A 22,808-nucleotide genomic window follows, 5' to 3' on the forward strand; every position below is an offset into this window, starting at 1 on the left:
TAATGACCCCCTACATCACATACTAGCGTTCGGCCAATTTGATTCACTCCTCACGGTATCAAGAAACAGTTAGAGGTACTGGATACTGCAAAAGCTATGGGACCTGACAACATTCCATCAATTTTATTGGAGATTTGTATTCCAGAACTTGCTATTTCCCTTGCCAAGCTCATAGAGCACAGTTACAGCACTGGCAACATCCAATAATGTGGAAAATTTCCCAGATATATCCTGCACACAAAAAGCAGGACAAATCCAACCCAGCCAATTTATTGCCACAGCAGCCCACTCTCAATCATCAGTGAAGTGATGGAAGGTGTCATCAACAGTACTATCCAACAGCACTTGGACAGCAATAACGTGCTCACTAACATCCAGTTTAGATTCCGCTAGGACCACTCAGCTCCCAACCTTGTTACACCTTTCAAACCTGGACAAAAATGGTTAGAGTGACTGCCCTTGACGTCAGTTGATTGAGTGTGGCATCAGAGGGCCCTAGCAAAATCAGATTCAATGGGAATTGGAAGCGAGCTGTCTGCTATTTGAAGTCATGCTTGGAATATAGGAAGATAGTTGTGATTGTTGGAGGCTAGTCATCTTAGCCCCAGGACATCTCTGCAGGAGTTCCTCAGGGCAGTGTCCTAGGCTCAACTGTTTTCTGCTTCATCAATAAGCTTCCCTCCATTATTAGGTCTGAAATGAGGGTGTTTGCTGATTGTGCATTGTTCAACACCACTTTCAACACGCAGATACAGAAGCAGTCCATGTTTCAAATGCAACACTATCTTGAAAATAGTATCAGAGATTGATGAAGGGTCAAGGCCCGAAACGTCAGCTTTTGTGCTCCTGAGATGCTGCTTGGCCTGCTGTGTTCATCCAGCCTCACATTTTACTATCTTGAAAATATCCAGGTTTGGGCTGATAGGTGGCAAGTAACACTCACACCACACAAATGCTAGGCAATGACCGTCTCCAATAAGAGATGATCTAACCACCACCCTTGATGTTCAGTGCTGTTGCCCTTACTGAATCCCACACTGTGAACATCCTGAGAATTACCATTGTCCGGAAACTGAACTGGAGCTCTGCATAAACACAGTTGTTACATAAGCAGGTCAGAGGTGACCAATACTGTAGTGAGTGACTGACCACCTGATTCCTCAAAGCTTGTGCACCATCTAGAAGACATAAGTCAGGAAAGTGATAGAATACTTCACATTTGCTTGGGTAACTGCAGCTCCAACCTCACTCATGAAGTTTGACGCCGTTAGGATAAAACAGCACGCATGATTGGTACCACATTCACAAGCATCCATTCACTCCAACATCAATGCTGTGTACTGTACAGCATGCACTGCAAAATTCATCAAAGATCCTTAGACAGCACCTTCCATGCCCTCCATCGCTTCCATCTAGAAGGACAAGGGCAGTAGGTACAGTGTTACTTGCAAGGTCCCTCCAAGCCATTCACCATCCTGACTTGGAAATATATAGCTGATCCATTCTATCACTGTGTCAAAGTCCTGGCATTCCCTCTGTAAGGAAAGTTTGAGTCAACCTACCGTACATAGACTGCAGTTCAAGAAGGCAGCTTACCACCACCGTCTCAAGGTCAATTAGAAATGGACAATTATTGCAATCGAGACAGCCCACATCCCATAAATGAAAAAAAACTTCCAACCTCAAATCTCTCTCAGATATATGGTGTTCCTTTGTTCCCAACAAACTACAATTGTTCCATCATTGGAATTAGTTCTAATTTAGAATTAATTTCCTCATCGTCACCATCACACCTTTCTGCTCTGCTTCCTTCTGATCAGAACCTTCTTAACCTATCTCTTCAGATTTGTACTTGGTTGATACTGCTCCCTTGAAGCATCCTGAGGGAGTTTCATTTTGATAAGCTTGCTATGTGAGCATAACTTGTTGTAAGGAGATTGAAGTACAAGAATCTTGGTGAAGTATAGGGTTTTGGTGAAACCTTGCTAGAGTACTATGGGCATTTTGGTCTCCATATTCTACAGAAAGATAAAGTGCAGAGGAATTTTATGAAGTGGCTTTTGGGATAAGAGGATTGTCTTATGATGAACTGCTTAGTAAATTAGGCTTATGCTGTCTGAAATTTGGAAGAATCTGATTCTTCCAAATTTCAGAGGGCATAAGCCTAATTACGAAGGTTACTCTGAAAGGATTTTTAGAATTGTGAAGAAAATAAACTTATTCACCTGGAGACTATTGAATGTTATGGCAGGGGGTTAGTTCGTTAATGAGTACTTTTAAGGCCGTGATGATAGCGTTTTAGTCTCATGAAATCCAGGAGTGTAGTGGGCAGTGAGAATGGATTTGAGGCAGAATATCGACCATATGTGTATTAAAGACTAAGTAAATTCTTAGGAACAGAAGTGGCCCATGTAGTCATGTTTTTCCACATTGTTGTGATCCCTCCAGGCCTCATAGTATTTTGACTTGGAAACATATATCTCCATTTTCTCATTGTTACTAGGTCAAAATCATAAGAACTCCCTAAGTAGCAGTTCTGTGCAGACCACAGTGATTTAGAATAGCAGCTCAGACCACCTTCTTGAGGACAGTTAGGAATCACCAATAAATGTTGATTTTGTTGGCGGCGTCAACATTCCACTAGTGAATGTGCTTTTTTAAATCCTCGTTGATATCCCCTAGGCAAATTGAACCCCACAAACTGTCAAATTATCCTGCCCATCCTTGACCAGAAGTTGTTTCATGTGCATAATATACAAATGGCAATCTTCCTGTAACCAACCATTTCACAAAATTGTACATTGATATTATGCAATAGATCATATTTGGCGGGGGGGGGGGGGGGGGGGGGGGAATTACACTCTTTTAAAAATCAAAAGTATAAGACCGAGATATAGGAGCAGAATTAGACCATCCAGTCCATTGAGACTGTTCTGCCATTCAGTCATGACGGATATATTTCTCAACCCCAATCTCCTGCCTTCTCCCCGTAACCTTTGCTCTCGTTACTAATCAAGAACCTATCTATCTCTCTATCATAAATACACTCAATGACTTGGCCTCCACAGACCTCTGCTGCAATGAGTTCCACAGATTAACCACCCTCCAGCTGAAGAAATTCCCCCCTCCTCTCAGTTCTAAATGGTTGTCCCTTCTACTCTGAGACTGTGTCCTCCTAGCTGAGCCTCCCCTACTGGTGGAAACATCTTATCCATGTGCATTTAATCCAGGCCCCTCAGTATTCTGTAAATTTCAATCAGATTCCCTCTCATCCTTCAAAAACCCATTGAGTACCAGAGTCCTCAACTGCCCCTCACGACAAACCCTTCATCCTGGGGGTCTTTCTTGTAAACCTCCTTTAATGTCAGCACATTCCTTCCTTAGACATGGTGTCAAAAATTGCTCATAATATTCCAAATGTAGTCGGACCAGATCCTTATACAGCCTCAGTAGTACATTTCTGCTGTTGTATTCCAGCCCTCTTGAAATGAATGCTAACATTGCTAACATTTAGAGATACCAAGAACTGCAGATGCTGGAGTCAGAGATAACACAATGTGGAGCTGGAGGAATACAGCAAGCCAGGCACCATCAGAGGAGAAGGAAAGTTGACGTTTTGGGTCAGGACCCTTCTTCAGAAAACTAACATTGCATTTGCCATCTTAACAGCTAACAAAAACTACGTTAACCTTAAAACGTATGTTTTGAAATGAGAGATTTGCAAATCTTGTGCATTTTGAAATGTTTACATACCATCATTAATATATTCAGTGGAACAATAGGGTCTTGCTGTTTTGCTGAACTTCGCTGCGTATATTTGATTGATGAATGAAACATTATATCACAGAGGATTGCGTTTTGTACTCTAAGCCAGAATGTCACTTCCTTTGCTGAATGTGAGGGATGCACTGCTCTATTTTCTGGCATGGTTTCCATTTTGTCTGGAATATAGTTATGCTTGTTTGTTTTAAATGTGCATTCCAGGGAGTAATCAGAAATATGAATTTAAATGGTTAAGTATCATTTTCCCTGAATATTCCAAAGAACCTTATTGCTTTTCTAAATTGCTTGCTATATGATTTGTTTAATGCCACAATTGCAGTGTGTCTGCAAATAATTGGAGATTTTATCATTTCTATTATTTAAACCAGGATCCTTTCTTTAAATCACTGTACAAGTTGCCACTTAAACAAACAAGAGGCAAAAGTCGACATTGGGCAGCTCCAAATTGATGCTGAAAGGCTAGTGATGGGAGATAAGGAAATAGCTGAAGAACTTAAGTACTTTGTGTCAGCCTTCACAGTGGAAGACATGAGTAGTATCCCAACAATTAAGGAGAGTCAGGGGTCAGAGTTGAGCATGGTAGGCATTACAAAAGAGAAAGTGCTAGAAAAGCTAAAAGGTCTAAAAATTGATAAATCTCCTGGCCCTGATGGGCTACATCCTAGAGTTCTGAGCGAGCTGGCTGAGGAAATAGCAGAGGCTTTGGTTGTGATCTTTCAAAAGTCACTGGAGTCTGGGAGAGTCCTAGATGATTGTAAAATTGCTGTTGTAACCCCCTTGTTTAAGAAAGGATCAAGACAAAAGATGGAAAATTATACACTGATTAGCCTAACCTCAGTTGTTGGTAAAATTCTAGAATCCATTGTTAAGGACGAGATTTCTAAATTCTTGGAAGTGCAGGATCGGGTCAGAACAAGTCAGCATGGATTTATTAAGGGGAGGTCGTGCCTGACAAACCTGTTAGAATTCTTTGAAGATCTAACTAGGTTAGACCATGGAAACCCAGTGGATGTTATCTATCTAGACTTCCAAAAGGCCTTTGATAAGGTGCCTCACCGGAGGCTGCTGAGTAAGGTGAGGGCCTGCGGTGTTCAGAGTGAGCTACTGGCTTGGATTGAGGATTGGCTGTCTGACAGAAGGCAGAGAGTTGGGATAAAAGGCTCTTTTTCGGAATGGCAACCAGTAACAAGTGGTGTCCGGCAGGGTTCAGTGTTGGGGCCACAGTTGTTCACTTCATATATAAATGTTCTGAATGAAGGGACTGGGGGCATTCTGGCGAAGTTTGCTGATGATACAAAGATAGGTGGATAGGCAGGTAGTACTGAGGAGGTGGGGAGGCTGCAGAAAGATTTAGACAGTTTAGGAGAGTGGTCCAGGAAATGGCTGATGAAATTTAACGTGAGCAAATGCAAGGTTTTGCACTTTGGAAGAAAGAATACAGGCATGGACTATTTTCTAAACGGTGAGAAAATTTGTCCAGCAGAAGTACAAAGGGATCTGGGAGTGTTGATCCAAGATTCTCTAAAGGTTAACTTGCAGGTAGAGTCCATGATTAAGAAAGCAAACGTAATGTTGTTTATTTCAAGAGGGTTGGAATATAAAAACAGTGATGTGCTTCTGAGACTTTATAAAGCTCTAGTTAGGCCCCATTTAGAATACTGTGTCCAATTTTGGGGCCCCACACCTCAGGAAGGACATACTGGCACTGGAGCGTGTCCAGTGGAGATTCATACGGATGACCCCTGGAATGGTAGGTTTAATGTACGATGAACGGCTGAGGGTCCTGGGATTGTATTCATTAGAGTTTAGAAGGTTGAGAGGAGATGTAATAGAAACTTACAAGATAATGTATGGCTTAGAAAGAGCGGACGCTGGGAAGTTGTTTTTGTTAGGCAGGGAGACTAGGACCCGTGGGCACAGCCTTAGAAATTAGAGGGGGTAAATTTAAAATGGAAATGAGACGACATTTCTTCAGCCAGAGAGTGGTGGGCCTGTGGAATTCATTGCCATGGACCGCAGTGGAGGCCGGGATATTAAATGTCTTCAGGGCAGAGATTGATAAATTCTTGATCTCACAAGGAATCAAGGGCTACGGGGAGAGTGCAGGGAAGTGGAGTCTAAATGCCCATCAGCCATGGTTAAATGGCAGAGTGGTCTCGATGGGCCGAATGGCCTTACTTCCACTCCCATGTCTTATGGTCTTAATGTACAGGGCGTTGACATCATTATCAGTCTCAATGAGACTGATGCCAGCCAGACTTCATGAATATAACAAAATAGGCCATTTAGGCCATTAACCTGCTCAGCTGGTTAGATCACATCTAACTTTCTATTCAGTATTATTTACTGTACTATGTATCAGTTCAATGTCCTTAGTCTCCAGAAAACTGTCAGTTACAGTCTTGGAAGCTCAATCAATGAGCATGCCCACAACCTGTTGGTGTGGATAATTCCAAAGATCCTCCAGCCTCTATGTGATGAAATTCCTCCTAATCTCAGTATAAGAGGCAGGCAATTTATGTCCCTTTGGTTCTGGAATCGTTAGCCAGAGGAAACACCTGATCTACATCCATCTTGTTGAACCCTGTTTTATAAGTTTCAATGACGTCATCTCCCACTCTTTGAAACTAGGAAATACAGATCCACTTTCCTGAATCTCTCTTTATAAATCAGTCGTACTGTTTCCAGGAATTAATTGAGTGAACCTTCATGGCAGTTTGGAAAAATATCCTGCCTTAATGAGGAGACCCAAAATGTAAACAATACACCAGGTGAGGCTTTATCAAGGCTCTACATCTTTGCTTCTGTAAATGAATGCCAGTATGCTGTTTGCATTCTTAATTGATTGCTGCATTCGCATACTTGCATCTTTAGCGACTCATGACCAAGGATGAGATCCCTTTTGGATGCTTGTACTTCCCTTCCTTGCACCTTAAGAAATATCCTGTCTTTCTGTTTTTCCTACCAAAGTGGTGGAAAACTACTTCATGTTTTTTTTGCATTCTATTCTATTTGCCGTAGTCTATCATCCACCTAATTTGTCCAAATCCTCTTGAAGCCTCCTTACTGCGCCTCACAATGTAAGTTTCATCCAGTTTAGTGTAATCAGCAAATTTGGAAATATTTCAGTTTTTATTCCCCCCCCCCCCCCCCCCCCAATGTCCAAATCATTCATATAGATTGTGAAAATTGTATGCCTAGCACTGATTCTTGGGCTACTCCACAGTCAACAGCTTACCTTCTTGAGAATGATCCATTTGTTCCTACTGTCTGATTTTTGACTGTTAACCAATTTTTCAACCAGCCTTAATATTTCATCACCCCACTTCAACCCCATGTACTTTTAATTTTATCTACTAACCTCCTATATGAAAAATTTTCAAAGCTTTCTGAAAAGTCAAATATAACAAATTCACTGGCTCTTTTATCAGAGCTGAGTTGTATCCTCAATGTCATCCAACAAGTTTGTGAAACATGGTTTCACTTCCTCAAATCTATGTTGGCTCAGTTCAATATTGTCATTCTTTTCTACATACATCATTATCCTATCCTTCATAATTTATTTGAACATTTCCCTACTACTGATGTCAAGTTAACAGATCAATAGTTCTCTACTCCTTTTTCATTCTTAGTGGGGTTACACTTGCTGCCTTCCTGACAAGTAGGAATCTTGAATTATGGAAATTAACCACTGATGTAGCCACTTAAAATACAAGGGCATTGTAGACTATGTGTAGATAAATATTTGGTTTTTATTGGTTAGCATGGACTTGAAGGGATTTTTTTTCTACAGTGTACCACTTTATTGCTGTAGCTACTTTAACATTCGGGAATGAAGCTCATCTGATCTAGGGGATTTATCAACCCTTTAATGCACTGAATGTTTTAAGTGTTACTGTAAGAATAAATTATGAAAGATGTGATAACTATACACTTCGAAAAAATGGCAAAATTGAACTGAGTCAAAGTAGATTGTGGAAGTGAAATCATGTTTCACAAACTTCTTGGATGTTAATTCCTTCTAGTTCCTCAGCTATGGCCCTTGGTTTACTTTATTGTTGTTGAAAATAGTTTTCTACTTTTTCCCAAGAAGATTGCTCTTCATTCTTTAAATCCACCTGATTTGTCCTTGGCTCAAACTATACTACTGAGTATCACTGAGTAATCAAAAACATTTATGTGCCATAAATACAAGTATGTATTTAAATATCACCACTGCAATATGTTTTCTCTGTCACTTGCCCCTTATCCTCTGTGAATAGATGACAAGTTGAGCAGTGATGCTTCTTTATTTTGTTGGTTTTTGCAGGTAACAGCAGAAAACAAAATATGATAACTGAAAGTACTAGTGTTCAGTCAAGTCTGACTTTTATGGAATACTACATCTTTGCTAGAATGCATTATTTAACACTTGGTGGAGTTAATGTATCTTATAATCAGCAATTAAGCATTATAATAAAGCAAAGAACTACAGATACTGGAGATCTGATACAAAAACAGAAATTGCTGCGAAACTCAGCATGTCTGGCAGCATCTATGAGTATAAAGCAGAGTTAACATTTCTCATTCAGTGACTCTTCTTCAGCGTGTCTGTGTGGGTTCCCTCCCACAGTCCAAAGACGTGCAGGCTGGGTGGATTGCCCATGCTAAGTTGTCTGTAGTGTTCAGGGATGTGTAAATTAAGTGGGTTAGAGGGGGATGGTTCTGGATGTGATAATAGGCCTGATAATCTGTGAGAATGGGTTGACTGTGCCAAAATCAACCCTTGTCATGACGGGACCAGGTGTGGGGGTCAGTAAAAATCAAGCTGTACAGATTTTGAACTCCATGTAGAATCCTAGAGGCTACAGGAAAATGACATGTTCTTTGAGCTTGTGTTGAGGCTGTATGGCACGCCATAGCAGGGCTGCGTCAGAAATGTTGACATGAGAACACAGTGGTATATTGAAGTGGTAGGCAACTGAAAACTCAAATATTTTGTATGGACAGAACGTAACAAAGCGGTGACCTAGTCTGCGTTTCGTTTCTCCATTGTAGAGGAGACCACACAGTGAACAACAAGTGCAGTGGACCAGATTGAATGAAATTCAGGTAGATTGTCATGGACGCCATATAGCCTTTTCCATTAACTTATGTGAAATAGCAGGTATATTTGTTATTATTAAATAAGGCTTTGGTGACTGAGTGAGGAGTATGACCAAACATTTGTCTTTGTTCAAACTGCAAACTTAATTCTCAGGATCAGAATTCTGCTGTGAGCACCAAGCATTTCTACCAAAGAAGTTCAAGAAGTTTTATTGACTCTGGAGGCAAGAGTCTGGCTAACCAGAAGAGGATTATCTGTGACAAAGACAGGAAATGCTGAAGAAACTTAGTCTGGCGGCATTTGTGCAGAGAAAAACAGAGCAAGTGTTTTGAGTGTTTGTCCATGTTGAAGATCAGAAAAGATTTGGAGAGCATTAAGGCATGATATAAGACTGTCTGTGAGTAGAATTCTGTACTGGTGACTTTTTTTTTATTATAAAAGGCAGGGCCGTAAAGAATGGAGAGGTCCTTGATAAATTATAGGATGTGATGGGAAGGCTGCTCTGATGCGACGGGAGAATTGGCTCATAAGAGCACATTGTTCATAAGGTATAGTGATGCATTATGCTTTTTTAAACTTCTGAAAACATTGTAGAAAATGGAAATGATAAGGCAACTTGAACATTACATTCTGCTAATTAGCGCCAGACAGGGAGTATCTGACAGTTCAAAGGGTAGATGCCAATACATGAATTGATCAAAATGAGCAAGAAAGAACAACTGCATCAAGAAAGCATCAGATTCTTAGATGTCCAAAGCTCAGATTCAAGCAATGATTCAAGTGACATAGTAGAAGATTGTGTACACTGGGAAGGACCTTTTTGATAGTATGACACGAAAAGTCCCAGGAGACCTCAGGAAGAAAGGGTTCAAATCCAGATGAGATGATAGAATTGTAAGGAAAGATGCAAAATCTTGCTAAAAGGATGGAAACAGAAGTCCCTGTGATTGACAAGTATTTGTACTTGCCAATAAATTAGAAGGTAAAGCAGTGGAGAGGCTAAACTGCAAGTGTTTGAATATTTTTGGGGGGTGGCACAATGGCTCCATGGTTAGCACTGCTGCCTCACAGCGCCAGGCATCCGGGTTCAATTTTACCACGGGCAACTGTCTGTTACACTCTCTCCATGTCTGCGTGGGTTCCCTCCCACAGCCCAGAGATGTGCAGGCTAGTTGGATTGGCCAATTGCCTGTAGTGTTCAGGGATGTGTAGGCTAAGTGTGGTTATAGGAGGATGGTTCTGGATGGGATGTTCTTAGGGACGGTGTGGACTTGTTGGGCTGACGGGCCTGTTTCCACACTGTAGGGATTCTATGATCTTTTACCCCAGATCCTATCTAATTTTCTGAGGGTGCAGATAGGTAAGTCTGCTCTACTGCGTAGATGGATCAGGACAGAAATAAACTTACCTTACGGACCCTATAAGATCAAAGCCAGATGTTTTATGGAATGCTTGGGCAGTAGAGAAATCAGAGTAGACTCACCTTTAGAGCAGGAAATGTGATTTTGAAATTTTCCAGGCTATTTTAGCTAACAATTCATTGAGGAGTAATTCCATAGATATAATATTTACATTATAAGTTTTCTGTCAGGGTAACTTGTTCTAGCCTGCAAAGGAAGCATCTGACAGAAGGGAAACCCTGGAAATTGAATAAATAATATGTTTATGGGTTGAATGACGCTTCCTGGGTTTTGGTGAGGGCAGTTCTTTTAAAGTTAGTATGTACCCGACGCAAGGGAGACTCCTCATGGGGGGTTTTTATTTGGTACTGAGATGGAAAATTTCCAGACATCTTTGTGATTCATGTGGACTAATGAGTTTGACCAGCATATTATTGGTCAAATTAGGAAAACATTTAAAATTATTAATCGGGCTTCTGGTACTTTTACATATGTTGGATTGGAGATAAAGTTGAGTCATATTTGATTTTATATCAAAACGTTGTTTGAAGCATATTAATCTCTCATAATTGACTATTTGAGGTCAAACAGAAAACTGTTCAAAAATAACTTGGAGGAACAGTGGAGTCTTGTCAGACAGCTCTTTTAGTTAGGCTTGCAGACAAGCCCAGATGTCAGCTTTCACGAGTTAAACTAAGTCTTCAGGTGGGAAATCCAAAAATCGATGATGTCTTGAAATAACAAGACAGTAGAAAATAAATAAGGATGAAATGTGTATTGAAGTTCTCAGCTTTAGTGATCCCAAAAACATGTGGTGATTATTTTTAACAATGTATTGAGTGCTTACCTTGGTGATGGATTTTCCATTGCAGTTGGGCTCATAATATTTCTTGTGGAAAGAGATGGGATATGTGGGCTTTGGCTTGGGAAGCCAAGATAATAAGGAAATTAATACAATGCACACTAGTTCCTGAAACTTACACTTGCAATACAGTGGACATGGCATTCTAATTAGATTTTGGATGAAATGAAAGTGAAACAGCAGGGACCATGGTTCTTGAGTGCTATTTTAATAATTGATCACTTTGGGATAATATGCATTCAGCAAAATGTGTGAATGAGAAATTATTGATAATGGATATAGCAATACAGAAGCAAATGTTGGAGAGAAAATAAATGTCTAAATTGAGGTGGGTATAAGTCATCAATTATTGAACTGCTTTACCAGAAGGATTGACTCTAGTGAAAAGTTGATGAAAGAAGATGATAATTTTGTAAAGTAACTCTTAGAAATGTGAGATTTTTTTTTCTGTGCCTGTAAGTATGTTTATTTTAAAAAAATACTTTTTTAAAAAAAAACAACCTTATATGTTGTAAACAGTTATTGCTTTTAAGAACTGTTCGAGATAGGGAACAGCTAATCATCATATCATGTATTTTAAGGGCTATTTTCCCCAGTAATGGAGTGGAAGGAGAAAGAGCAAACAAGTGTTGGATCAAAAGGCATTAATAAGAATGTTTAGAAGGTAGACTGAGATTTGCTTCAGTTTTTTGATGAGTAGCACGTATCTGCCCATTATCTGTCACATCTGATTTACTTGCTCGGCATTAGCCCATGATTTTATCATACCAGAATTTGTTGTGTGGGTCTGTGTTATGAGACAAAATCTTGCAGTGGCCACGTTTTATCACCCAAGAATTCATCCAGCTCCTCAGTATTCTATAATGCATGGGCAATTACAGACTGTTGTGGTCTGTCTTCAATTTTTTGAGCTGTTGATCAGCCTGAAATGATCTCCCGCTTGGTATTTATCACCCTCTGTAATGCTGCTGGCCAGAGCTCCAGCTGATGGGTTCCCTTACTGGTGTTTCTTCATGCGATCTCTGTTAGCAGACTTTGATTGTTATTTTCTTCCCCATTTCTGCAACACTTCTGATTCTATAGTAATCAATGCTCCCCATGATCTAATTTATGCACCATTTTTCATTCCTCTCTGTGGGCTTTTCCTGATTTGTTGGTGTTGCACAGGATTTCAACCTCCACAATCCAATGCTGAAGTTGACCTTAAATTCCTTAGCCTCAAGCATTATACTGCAGCTCAGATGCTCTGCTGGTTTGTTTCTCGGTTTACTGGTTAGGTTGCTGGGCTGATTTCGTCCTTCACCAGTACAACAGTACTGCTACTCGATTCACTTGAGATGTTTCTTGCACTTGCTTTCAGTTCCAAGATTTGGTCACTGTTGGCCCCTAACACTCACGTGAGTGAACTTTGGAATGAATGTAACAATATACAAGTGATGGTGAAAGAGTACTCCTCTTAAATCTTGCAGTCTTAGGTCTTGTTTCTATATGACCTCACATCACTTTAAGCAGCTATTTATTGTTTATCGAGTATAGTTAACCCTTCACATTTGGTCAAAAGGTCAAGATTTAATACAGAAATTTGATCGAATAATATAAAATAACACATTAATGCATCTGGTGAATGTTTGTACTAATGGATAATGGCTGATAATTTTAGATTGTCCTCCCAACTGCCCCCTCAAGTGGAAATAATGGATACCATTACATTATTTAAAGGACAAGTGAAAGCAATTTCCATGTGACCTGGCCAGTATTAACTCCTTAACTAGTATCAATTAAATAGATTGTGATTATTTATCTGATTGCTGATATTTAAGTGGAGCAAATCTGCAGAAAGCTGCAACACAGCGGGGGCTTGAGGATACTTGTGCATGAAACATAGAAAACTAACACACAGGTGCACAGTAGTCAGGAAGACAAATGGAATGTTGGCCCTTGTTTCAAGGGGGTTGGATCATAAGTCTTACCGCAACAGTACACAATGCCGGTGAGAACACATCCAAAGTATGGTGAGCAATTTTGGTCCCTTATTTAAGGAAAGATATCATTTAATTGGAGGCAGTGCAAAAAAGGTTCACTTGGATGACGTCTGGAATGGAGATATTATTATGGAGGCAAAGGCTATTCAGGTTGGGACTCCACTCACTGGTGTTTAGAGGAATGAGAGTAATCGCATTACACATGTGGAACTCTTAACCAGCTTGACAGGATAAATGCTGAATGGATGTTTCCCACCATGGGAGATTCCAAGACCAGAAGGCATGATCTCAGAATTAAAAAGGTGTCAATTTAAAATTGAGGATTTTTTTCCTCTTAGAGGGTTGTGAGTCTTTGGATCTCCTTGCCACAGAGAGCTATGGGGACAGAGCTTTTGTATATATTTAAGCTAGAAATAGATTGAATCTTGAGCAGGAGGGGAATCATGGGTTACTGGGAAAGGGCAAGCAAATGGATATGAGGAATATCGGATCAGCCATGATCATCTTGAATGGCAGAGTAGGCTTGGGGGACCGTGTAGCTACTACTGTTCTGTTTCTTATGGTGTTTTGTTAGTCTTGTTTTAAGATATTTTTCTTCTAGGTGATTGAGTTAAGGAACTGAGCAGGTTTCATGTCCGTAATCAACATTTTGTTGTGATTGTTGTTATTTTATTGTTGTCTTGTGCTTTTTAAAATATTGCTTAAGTGAAGGATAATGATATTCAACAATGAAACTTCGTTCTGTGTTTGCCATGGAGAATTGACACCAGCTACTGTTGGAACAAAATGTAGCAGTTTTATGCGAAGTAGAACAACTTCTATTCTGCTACATTGTACAATTGGCACTGCCTATTCATACCACACACTTCATTTACTAAGCGGAACCCAGAAGGGCCACTTACACAGTGCTGACAACGGCAAATCTCTTTAACTGCCTTCACTATGAATAAAATGGTAGAATTGATCTATCAGAAGTAAATTACAGTTTTATGTTGCTCAAATCATAAATGGCATTAAATGCAGTTCAGAAGAGGAACTCCTTGCTGGCCAGTATTTTGCATCTGTTTTGTATACCGTGCTAAACCTTTTGACATTGTGTATCTCAATTTCAAAATATCACTTGGCAAAACCTCACATACGAAAGATTATCAATAAGCTAAAAACCATGAAATGTAGAACTAAATCTGGGACTGGAGGAGTAGTTGACTGAAGGGTCGAATGAATTGATCACAAATCATTTAAACTAGGAGGAACAGTTCATTGGAAGAGAAAAGCTGACAAAATAAATGGCACAGTGAAATTTCCTATATCGAGGGTAAAGTCAAAATGGGGTAACCTCCTTATAGTCTTGAATGGTCTTAAGTTGAAGGGAAAGTAGGAGTTTATAAGTGTGAATTTTTTTACTTCTTCCCAATGTGGCAGCAAAAGCACCCAATCAGTATAAGTTGACAGAACAAATGCGTGGAACTATGATACAGAAGGGCAATAAATCAGATTAGCATTTGGGTGCAGACGTAATCAACTTATGTTAATATCTTAATTTTTGCAGAGTCAAACTTACCTTCTACATCAGGAATCAAGAACACTATTTATCCTTCCTCTCTCTGTCTCCTACCAGCCAAAAGTATACGTTAAGAAATTATTTATTTTCCAACTTGAGAGAATCTGTTTTAAATGGAGTTTTATTCATGTTGATATTTGGCTTGCATTTTATCAAGTGCCAGTTGTGACTGTGAAACTTGCATCATAATTTGGTAGAAATATTTACAAATGTTCATTTATTTCTTATTTTCAGATAAAATTCAAGAAGCACAAAAAGAGCTACAGGTTCCTGAAGATGCTCAGAAAAATTTGAAAATTCTGGAAGGCACAACAAAAGGTTGATTTTAAGTTCATCATGTACTGTACAATTTACAGAAAATTTGATGTATTTCTTTTTAATGAGTCATCTCCAGGATCTAAAATGAACTTGCTGTATTTTGATCTTTTCAGTTAAAAGTAGAAGGACAGGTGGTCTTGAGGAGGCTGCAGAAGGATTTGGATAGCTAGGGGAGTGGGCAAAGAAGTGACAGAGTACAACGTGGAAAAGTGAGAAGTCATGCACTTTGGTAAGAAGAATAAAAGTGTGGACGATTTTCTAAATGGGGTGAAAATTCAGAAGTTTGAAGTGCACAGAGTTGTGGTCCAAAATTCTCTCAAGGTAAACTTGCAGGTTGAGTCAGTAGTCAGGAAAGCAAATGCAGTGTTGGCATTTATTTTGAGAGGACTTGAATATAAAAGCAGGTATGTACCACTGAGGCCCTGGTCAGGCATTTTCCTTTGGAGGGAAACGTTTTTGAGTTAGAATCAAATTATTCCTAGTCTTGATTGGACTGAAAAAAAAATTTAGTTTACAGTCCCTATTAGGATACAAAAACTTATGAGCAACCACTTCTTCCATGGAGCTATGTTCCTTGAGACACAAGCCATTTTCATCCATGAGCAGTGGTTTGCTTTGGAACTTCGGTGAACAACAAATCAAACAGTTATTTTCTTGATCAATATGATTTAAGATTTGAGAAATCAAAAGAAAGTCTATTCATGGATTCATACAGTACAGAAGAGACTCTATGGCTTATCAAGTATGTACTGCCAAAAATTCATTAGAAACAAAAATATTCCAGCTGTAACCTAACCCAAGTTCTGTACAGCTCTTATACTCTGCACCACCTGATGATAATGGCAAGTAACCAGTATGTCTTTTAACTACCCAGTTAACCTGCCCTACCACCTGTGGACAAGCTCCACAGAATCTCCGATTTCCTCTGAGCTTCCTAGTGTCCTGTCATTCATTTGAGTGCGCCCACCCCCCGCTCACCATCTTGTTATTTCTTCTAATATGTATCACCTCACATTGTAAGGGTTAAATTCCATCTGCTGATCTGCACATTTGATCACTCTGTCTATATCCTCTTACAGTTCAAGACCTCCTTCACAGTCAACCACCCAGCCAGTCTTGTGTCACTACTAATCCCTGTGGTACACCAATGGACACCCAGTCTCCAGTCAAACAACTTCTCCCACTATCATCTGTCTCCTGCCACAGAGCCAAATTTGGATTGAACTTGCCAAGTTAGTTTGGACCCCAACATGCTTTACTTTATCCCACATAGGATCTGGTTGAAGACCTTACTGAAATATATATGAACTACAGCAATTGCACTACCCTCGTATACAGGCTTGGTCACGCCCTCTAAAAATTCAACCAGATTTGTTAGGCAAGCCATTGCTTTGATAAAGATATTTGCTCATTAAAAAAAGACCTCTCGTCTCTAAATGGAGATTAATTTTCTCATTCAGAAGTTTTCCCAGTAATTTCCCGACCACTGAGGTGAGATTCACTAGTCTGTAGTTCTCTGGTCTATTATCAGCACCCTTCTTAAGAAATGGAATCACAATAGCTATCCTCCAGCCCTCTGGCATCTGCCTTCTGTCCAGAGAAAAGTTGAAAACTTGGGTCAGAACTCTGATTTTCTTTTTCCCCTTCATTTCCCACAGCATCTTGGCAAACATTGCATCCAGATGTGGGAATTTGTTCATTTTAAACTTACAATATCACCTCTCATCCAATATCAAACTGCTCAAGAACCTCACAGTGCATCATCTTCTCAAGTACTGTGCCTACATCCTCCTCCTCCCGAGTAGAGACAGGTGTAACATAACACTACCAATATCTTCCGACTCCACATACAGATTTCCAATGGAACAAGGAGCATCTCTGTCTGCCAGCATTTATTCCCCGTTCCCAGTTGCCATTGAGGAGGTGGTTGTGAGTTGTCGTCTTGAATCGCTGCAATCCATGTGCTGTGGGTAGACCCGCAATGGTGTTCAGGAGGGAATTCCTTTATACCTGATGGGCCCTACTCTTTCACTGGTTATTCCCTTCCCCCTTGGTGTACTTGCAAAATATCTTGGGATTCTCTCTGATCTTGCTTGCCATTGTTTATTGATGCACTTTTGTTTTGGTCTCTTAATTCGGTTCCCTTCTGCTCTTTCATTAAACCACTAGGGCGTCTGTTGATTTGTTTCCTTATCATAGAGTCCCTACAGTGTGGCAACAGGCCCTTCGGCTCAACAAGTCCACACTGACACTCCCACCCAGGCCATCCCTTAACACTACAGGCAATTTAGCATGGCCAATCCGCCTAGTCTGCACGTATTTGGACAGTGAGAAGAAACTGGAGCACCTGGAGGAAACCCACACAGACACGGGGAGAATGTACAAACTCCACACAGACAGTCTTCCCCCCCCACCCCGAACCCACGTCCCTGGCACTGTGAGGCAGCAGTGCTAACCACTGAGCTACTGTGCTGGCTTAAATATATCTCTCTTTTATATGTTATATGTCTCTCGTTTCCTTTTTATGTGGTCCTGAATATTCCTAGTCATCCAGCGTTCTCTGAGCTTGTTACTCCTACATTTCACTCTAAAGGGAACATGTTCAGCCTGTACTCCTCGTACCTTTTTGAATACCTACCACTGCTCTGCTGTACATTTACCCTCAAGTAGCAATTCCTCGTCTACTTTGGCCAGATCATGTCTTATTTTAATCAATCAATGTTGGGTTAGTTGAAATCCCCGAATAAAGTTGCCCTATTATTTTCACACATCTCAGTGTATTAACCGCCTTAATCCTCCTCAATGTGTGAGGGTGTATAATACTGTCCTAACAGTGTGATTGCCTTGTTTTTTAACTTTTACATCTCCTCTCACAGCCTCATTTGAAAATGCTTCCATGGTATCATAAATAACGCAGCTGTAGGTATGACTGTAAACTAAGTTGTTGGTTTTGGGATGGGGGCGGTGTTTCAGTTGCATGGATGATCATCTACCATAAAGGGAAAATCATTAAAGGTTAAGGAGCAGTTAGGATTATAGCTTAGTAATGGGGCTGATTGTTGCCAGAAAAGGTATAGAATGTGTGAATGTCATATTATACCAAGGAATTGTAAAATGTAGGAAAATACCCAATTATATTTAACGTAAAGACTTTGTTTCTTATTGTATGAAGCATTTGGAGTAAGTTATAAATTAAGATAAATGCACATGCTCTCATAGCCTTACGGAAACATGGTTACAAATAGATCAAAACTGAGAATTCAGACAGACAAGAGACATGGAAAAGGTGGTGAGGTCACACTGTTAATAAGGGATGAGGGCAGTTTTGTGACTCGATACAGAGTCTGGGGCAGAAAAAAATCAGTGGGGGAAAGAAAACTGGTAGGACTACTAAACAGACACCAAACAGTATCCACTCTGTGTGAAAGGCTATAAATCATCATATAATAGGAGTATTTTTTTTAAAAAAGCAGTAGTTATGGATGATTTCAATCTTCGTGTTGATTGATTTAATCATGTTGGAAAGGGTACTATGATAGCAAGTTCATAGAGCTTGGGATAGCTTCCAAGAGCAATTTGTTTGGAGCCAAGCAGGGAGCAAGCTATTTTAGATTTGATAATGTGTAATAAAAGAATTAATAAATAGCTTCAGAGTAAAAGATTCCCAAGGAAGTAGCAATTGCACCTGATAGAATTAAATATTCAGTTCGAGAATGAGAACTCTGGGGCGTAAGCAGCTGAGTTTAATGTAAATCAAGGGAATTAAATTGAATGAGGACGGAGTTGGCTGATATGAAAGTAGGAATGACAGTAAGCAAGCAGTGGCAGGCATTTAAAAGAAGTAATTCATGGCTCAGGCAAAAAAATACACCTCAGTAAGGAGCAAAGAAACTGAGAGGGATAAACCGACCATGACTAAACAAGGCACGGTGACTCAGTGGTTAGCACTGCCGCCTCACAGCGCCAAGGACCCAGGTTCGATTCCAACCTCGGGTGACTGTCTGTGTGGAGTTTGCACGTTCTCCCTGTGTCTATGTGGGTTTCCTCTCAGTGCTCCAGTTTCTTACCACAATCCCAAGACATGCAGGTTAGGTGAATCGGCTATGTTAAATTGCCTGTAGCGTCTAGGGTAGGAAATGCAGGATTGGGAAGAGGGTGGGTCTGAATGGCATGTTCTTCGGAGAGTCGGTGTGGACTCGATAGGTCGAATGGCCTGCTTCCACACCGTAGGGATTCTATGAAAGAAAGATCAGGAAAGTATTAAAATAATTGAAAAACCATATAAGGAGGCCAAACTCAGTGATAACTCAGAATCCAGCAGAGGACTAAAAAAACAAAGAAACAAACTGTTAGGGCAAATTAGCGAGGAATATTAAAACTAATGAGCTGCTTTAAATATATAAAAAGGAAGAGAAAGGTCAAAGGGAACATAAACCACTTAAAAAAAATGAATCTGAGGAGACAGTTTTATAAATGAACAAGCAAAGATAGTAGAGGAATTAAACAGATATTATGCATCAGTCTTTATGGTGGAAGACACTTTGAACATCTCATTAATGCTAATGAGTATTGGGGGTGGTGGGTGGAATTAAGAACCATCGTGATACTGAAAAGTAGTATCAGACAAACTAATGGGGCTAAAGGCAAATAATTTCCTTGCCACCGTAAAATCCTAAAAGAGAAAGCTACAAAGATAGTAGATGAGATAATGGGAACTGCAGATGCTGGAGATTCCAAGATAATAAAATGTGAGGCTGGATGAACACAGCAGGCCAAGCAGCATCTCAGGAGCACAAAAGCTGACGTTTCGGGCCTAGACCCTTCATCAGAGCTATTCCCTGAGGTTGGTCCGGAGGGAGGAGGGTAACTTCTTCAGGTTAGGCATCCCTGGAAGAGGCTTCGCAGTGAGGTTAAAATAGTATCAGAGATAATGGGAACTGCAGATGCTGGAAATTCCAAGATAATAAAATGTGAGGCTGGATGAACACAGCAGGCCAAGCAGCATCTCAGGAGCACAAAAGCTGACGTTTCGGGCCTAGACCCTTAGTTGTAATTCTCCCAAAAATCGTTAGATTCTGGAGAGTACATGAGAATTGGAAGACAGCTAGTGTGACACTCTTATTAAAAGGAAGGAGGCAATGAGTGGATAACTATATGCTGATTAGCCTAATGTCTATTGTTGGAAAAGTATTGGAATTAATTATTAAGAAAGTAATGTTAGGACATTTGGAAAATCATAAACTAATCAAACAGAGTCAGCAGGGCTTCATGAAAGGGAATAAAGTGTGAAGCTGGATGAACACAGCAGGCTAAGCAGCATCTCAGGAGCACAAAAGCTCCTGAGATGCTGCTTGGTCTGCTGTGTTCATCCAGCTTCACACTTTATTATCTTGGATTCTCCAGCATCTGCAGTTCCCATTATCTCTTCATGAAAGGGAAGTTGTGTCTAACTAATTTTATTCGTGTTTTGAGGAAACCTCAACCAGAGTGGATAGAGGGGAAATAAGGAGAATCATTGTATTTGGATTTCCCGAATGTATTCAACAAGGTGCCTCACTAAACATTGTCATAAGATAAGAGTCTGTAGTGTTGGAGGTAGTACATTGGCAAGGATAGAGAATTGGCTAATGGGCAGGGAACAGCAAATGGGGAAAAGGAGTTCTTTTACAAGTTGGTGATGCATGACCAGTGGGGTTCCACAGGGATCACTGTTGGGACCTCAACTGCTTACAATATATATTAATGACTTGGAGGAAGAAAGTGAATGTACAGTAGTCAGATTTGCAGCTGACGCAAAAATAGATTGAAAGACAGGTTGTGAGAAGGATGCAAAGAGTTTACAGAGAGATATTGATAAGTGGGCAAAAAGTTGACAAATAGAGTATATTGTGGAAAATGTGAAATTGTTCAATTTTGAAGGGAGAAAAAAAGTGTTATTTAAGTAGAGAAAAAACTGCAGAGAGCTATAGCACAAAGGGACTTGGGGTTACTTGTACATGAAACACAGAAATCTAACACATAGGTGCAGCAGGTAATCAGGAATGTTAATGGAATGTTGGCAGTTATTTAGAGGAGATTGAAGTATAAGAGTAGAAGAGGCTTACTGTAAGTAAAGAAGGTGCTTATGAGTCTACATCTGGAGTACTATGAGCACTATTGGCCCTCTAATTTAAGGAAGGATGTCAGTTAATTGGAGACAGTTCAGAGAAGGTTAACCAGGATTATGTCTGGAATAAAATGATTGTCTTATGAGCAAAGGCTAAATGGGTTGGGATTCAATTCACTGGGCCATGGAAGAATGAGAGGCCATTTGATTGAAACTAATAGGATTCTTTAGCAGCTTGACAGCTTAAATGCTGAGAGGATATTTCCCCTCCATAGGTGAGTCTAGGACCAGAGCAATAGTCTTAAAATAAAGGGGTGTCAATTTCAGACTGACAGGAGGAGGAATTTCTTCTCTCAGGGTTTGAATGACATTAAAGCTGTACAGCATGGAAACAGACCCTCCAATCCAACATGTCCATGCTGACTGGATATCCTAAATAAATCTAATCCCATTTACCAGCATTTGGCCTATATCCCTCTAAACCGTTTCTATTCAAATACGCATCCAAATGCCTTTTAGTTGTCGTAATTGTACCAGCCTCCTCTCGCAGCTCTTTCCATACACACACCACCTGTTGTGTGAAAAAGTTGCTCTTGTCCCTTCATACTGCAGTAACTGACTTCTTAATTAATAAAGCAACTCCACCTCCTCTTCTACACCCTCCCCTTTCTCCTCTGAAGATCCTATATCCTGAAGTGTTGACTTCCCAGTCCTGCCCCTCCCTCAGTCACTGTTTCTCTGTGATGACAACAATGTTGTTGTTCACCTGTCAATCACATCCTTAACTTCTCTGTCTTACCTATAATACTTGCAGCATTAAAGTAGAGCCTGTCTAGCCTTGCCTTACTATTAATGAGTGAATATAATGTCAAATCAGATTTTTAAAAAAGTGCAAGAAACTGACAGAAAAAGAACATAAATTTAAAATGCAATATTTTTAGTCTAACCGCAACAATTCCATACCTGACGAAATGAGACTTCATACTTCTAATTCAATTGTTTATTAAGACAGTTTCCATTTCTTCCAGGTTGACACTGCAGTCCTGGTGGAAAGTGTAAATAGGGCTGTCACATGAAAAACATCGTTAATCTTATCTAACACTGTCGATTAAAAGACTTTGTGTTCTGTGGTAAATTTAGAGGGTGGTTAGTGTCCAAATGCAACAACTTCAAACTTCCAGGGGAAGGTGAGTTCTAACAGAGAAGTGAGGCAATGTATAATATGGGCATTTTCCTTTGCCACAAATTGCTAGCTGATTTGCACATTAACAATTCTGCATATTTAGACTCCAATATTTTTAATTTATCACCGACTGGGAAATAACTGAAACAAACTGTTCCAAACTTCGATTATTGTCTTCTAAAACTTAGGAAAATGTATAGTGGGTTGAATTTTCTAGGTGGGAATTTCAAGCAGATGTCACGCCAGACCTTTTTTTTTGCAGAAGAAGAGAATGTTGTGCTTCTGAGACAAGATTCTGCTCTGAGTTTCCTCAGAAATGTGGATCCATATGTCTGTTCTGATGGTTCTTTCATAGTGTGCAGTGGATTCAGAAAGGGCATGAATCTTTGAATATGACACCAGGAAATCTAAATTTAGTGTCACTAATCTGTTCTTCTAAATGGGTCCTGCCAGGTAGACTCCACAGCAGAGTTCGCCTTTGCTCTGCAGTATTTGAGTATACAAGAGAGAGACTCTGTTATCGAGCA

The 22,808-nt window shown here is 40.0% G+C and overlaps 1 protein-coding gene across 5 annotated transcripts in view; it reads left to right on the top strand.

Moving 5' to 3' along the window:
• Positions 1–22,808, top strand: part of hivep1 (HIVEP zinc finger 1) — a 281,381-nt gene that overhangs the window by 107,677 nt on the left and 150,896 nt on the right. For all 5 annotated transcript variants that reach the window (XM_059653660.1, XM_048559398.2, XM_048559377.2 and 2 more), the window contains one exon: positions 14,909–14,992. In XM_059653660.1, the coding sequence (XP_059509643.1) occupies positions 14,909–14,992 (84 nt within the window). The remainder of the gene's footprint in view (positions 1–14,908; positions 14,993–22,808) is intronic.

The sequence above is a fragment of the Stegostoma tigrinum genome, chromosome 2 (assembly GCF_030684315.1).
Source record: "Stegostoma tigrinum isolate sSteTig4 chromosome 2, sSteTig4.hap1, whole genome shotgun sequence".
In the NCBI taxonomy this organism is placed as follows: Eukaryota; Metazoa; Chordata; class Chondrichthyes; order Orectolobiformes; family Stegostomatidae; genus Stegostoma; species Stegostoma tigrinum.